Below are 1618 nucleotides of genomic sequence, written 5' to 3' on the forward strand. Positions count from 1 at the left end.
AGGCGGCAAACACATTTTTAAAACCTGGATTTAGAAGATTAAGCAGAACAAAAGTAAAATATATCTTGAGGTTATAAACAGAACTGTATTTTACAATCCATCACCCTCACAACATAATGGCCCACAGCAGTGCAGCAGAGGGATCTCAGTCTAAAGGTTGTGGGTCTGCAATAGGCATGGTATGAAGTACTTCATCTAGAAGCTGGAGGGCACGGTGTAAGTGAATTTCAATCCAGCATGGTGTTTCTTTGATGCTCTGTCTTGGGTAATCAGGTCCCCAACCTTTTACAAAACTCATCCTGAGTATGCATAAGCGTCGAAGGTCATCTACACCAATTCCAGCAGCAGCTGACAAACCTGAATAGAAGAGGTTTCAAGTTAAGTATTCACAGACATACTCTTATTATCTGTTTGCTTGGCTCTTTCTTCATGTACAATTCCCTCTCACCACAGCCAAGGCCAATCCATATTTCTAGATCTCTGCTATAACAAAGACAGCAATTATTTTCCATTTCTTCCAATTAAATTTTTCCCCATCATTCTGCAATCTTGAAAGGGTGTCAAAATATAAAACACCTTATAATAAATAAGCAGGCACTATAAAACCTAATGTCTTATGTGATACAATGCATGTAAACCTTATTTAGGAAATATGGTAAAAGACACTTATTCTTGAGGTTTGCCAAATGCAGTGTTTTCAGCATAAGAACTCAAGACTGATCACCTGCAGGAAGCAACATTACACTACATCTAAGAAAATAAAAAGATGAATACAGCTGGCAAACTTCAAAACACAAGAATGGCTAAGACAGATGTTAAATACATTCTCTAAAATGCCTTCAACAAATCAAATGATAACTGGAAAGAGCCATTTGGCAATACAAGGAATCCAGAAAACACTGTGGCACATGAAGCAGTCTCAGACACGTAAGTACATAGAATTTTAAAAGCACTTAATTCTAGATCCTTGAAATTATATCTAACAACTAAGAAAACTCTAGCCTAGAATAACTTAAAAAAAAAAAAAACGAACCACCATAGAGAAACACCCTCACACTCTCTTCTTCCTCTTCTCAAGAATCTGGATTAAGTTTCCTTAAACCTAGTCAAGGACTTCACCGCTCAATAATCCCCATTATTTTGAATAATGTTTTTATGAGCTTAGATCTCAAAGATAATTTTTTAAGCTTTCGTCTAAGCAGCCAAAATTATCTCTGTTTCAAGTAATAGGTTTATGCTATTTGACCCTGTATATAAATGTTTTCTGTTGTACTGCATATCCAACATCCACTGAAGACTACAGAGTGAAAACTGGTGTGTGGAGCACATACAAAGTGAACAAATACAGACTTAACATGATGCCACCCCAGCCACACCTTGCCCCAAATCCTGCTACCTCGCTCCAAGTTCATTTGTACTGTTACAGGAGCAGTGGGTGAATGGGTGCTGTTATGAGGGAGAGCTATGTTATTTGTTTTCAAGTAAGGAAAATAAGGAGACCAAGCAGCTAATGTACTTACTAATGGCTGGGGCTATTCCACCTACTGATCCTGGTCCAGGGATGTTTCCAGCTACTGCTGCAGCTTGAGCAGCAGCAGCAGCCCGGGCAGGGGCAGCC

The 1618-nt window shown here is 38.8% G+C and overlaps 1 protein-coding gene across 1 annotated transcript in view; it reads right to left on the reverse strand.

Moving 5' to 3' along the window:
• Positions 1-145: 145 nt before the first annotated feature.
• The window catches only part of SMAD4 (SMAD family member 4), a 13554-nt gene continuing 12081 nt past the window's right edge, over positions 146-1618 (reverse strand). The window contains exons 10-11 of the mRNA XM_010158323.1: positions 1521-1617; positions 146-357 (exon numbers count right to left, since the gene is read on the reverse strand). Coding sequence (XP_010156625.1) covers positions 146-357; positions 1521-1617 — 309 coding nt within the window. The remainder of the gene's footprint in view (positions 358-1520; position 1618) is intronic.

Source organism: Eurypyga helias, unplaced genomic scaffold (genome assembly GCF_000690775.1).
Source record: "Eurypyga helias isolate BGI_N326 unplaced genomic scaffold, ASM69077v1 scaffold10429, whole genome shotgun sequence".
Classification (NCBI taxonomy): domain Eukaryota; kingdom Metazoa; phylum Chordata; class Aves; order Eurypygiformes; family Eurypygidae; genus Eurypyga; species Eurypyga helias.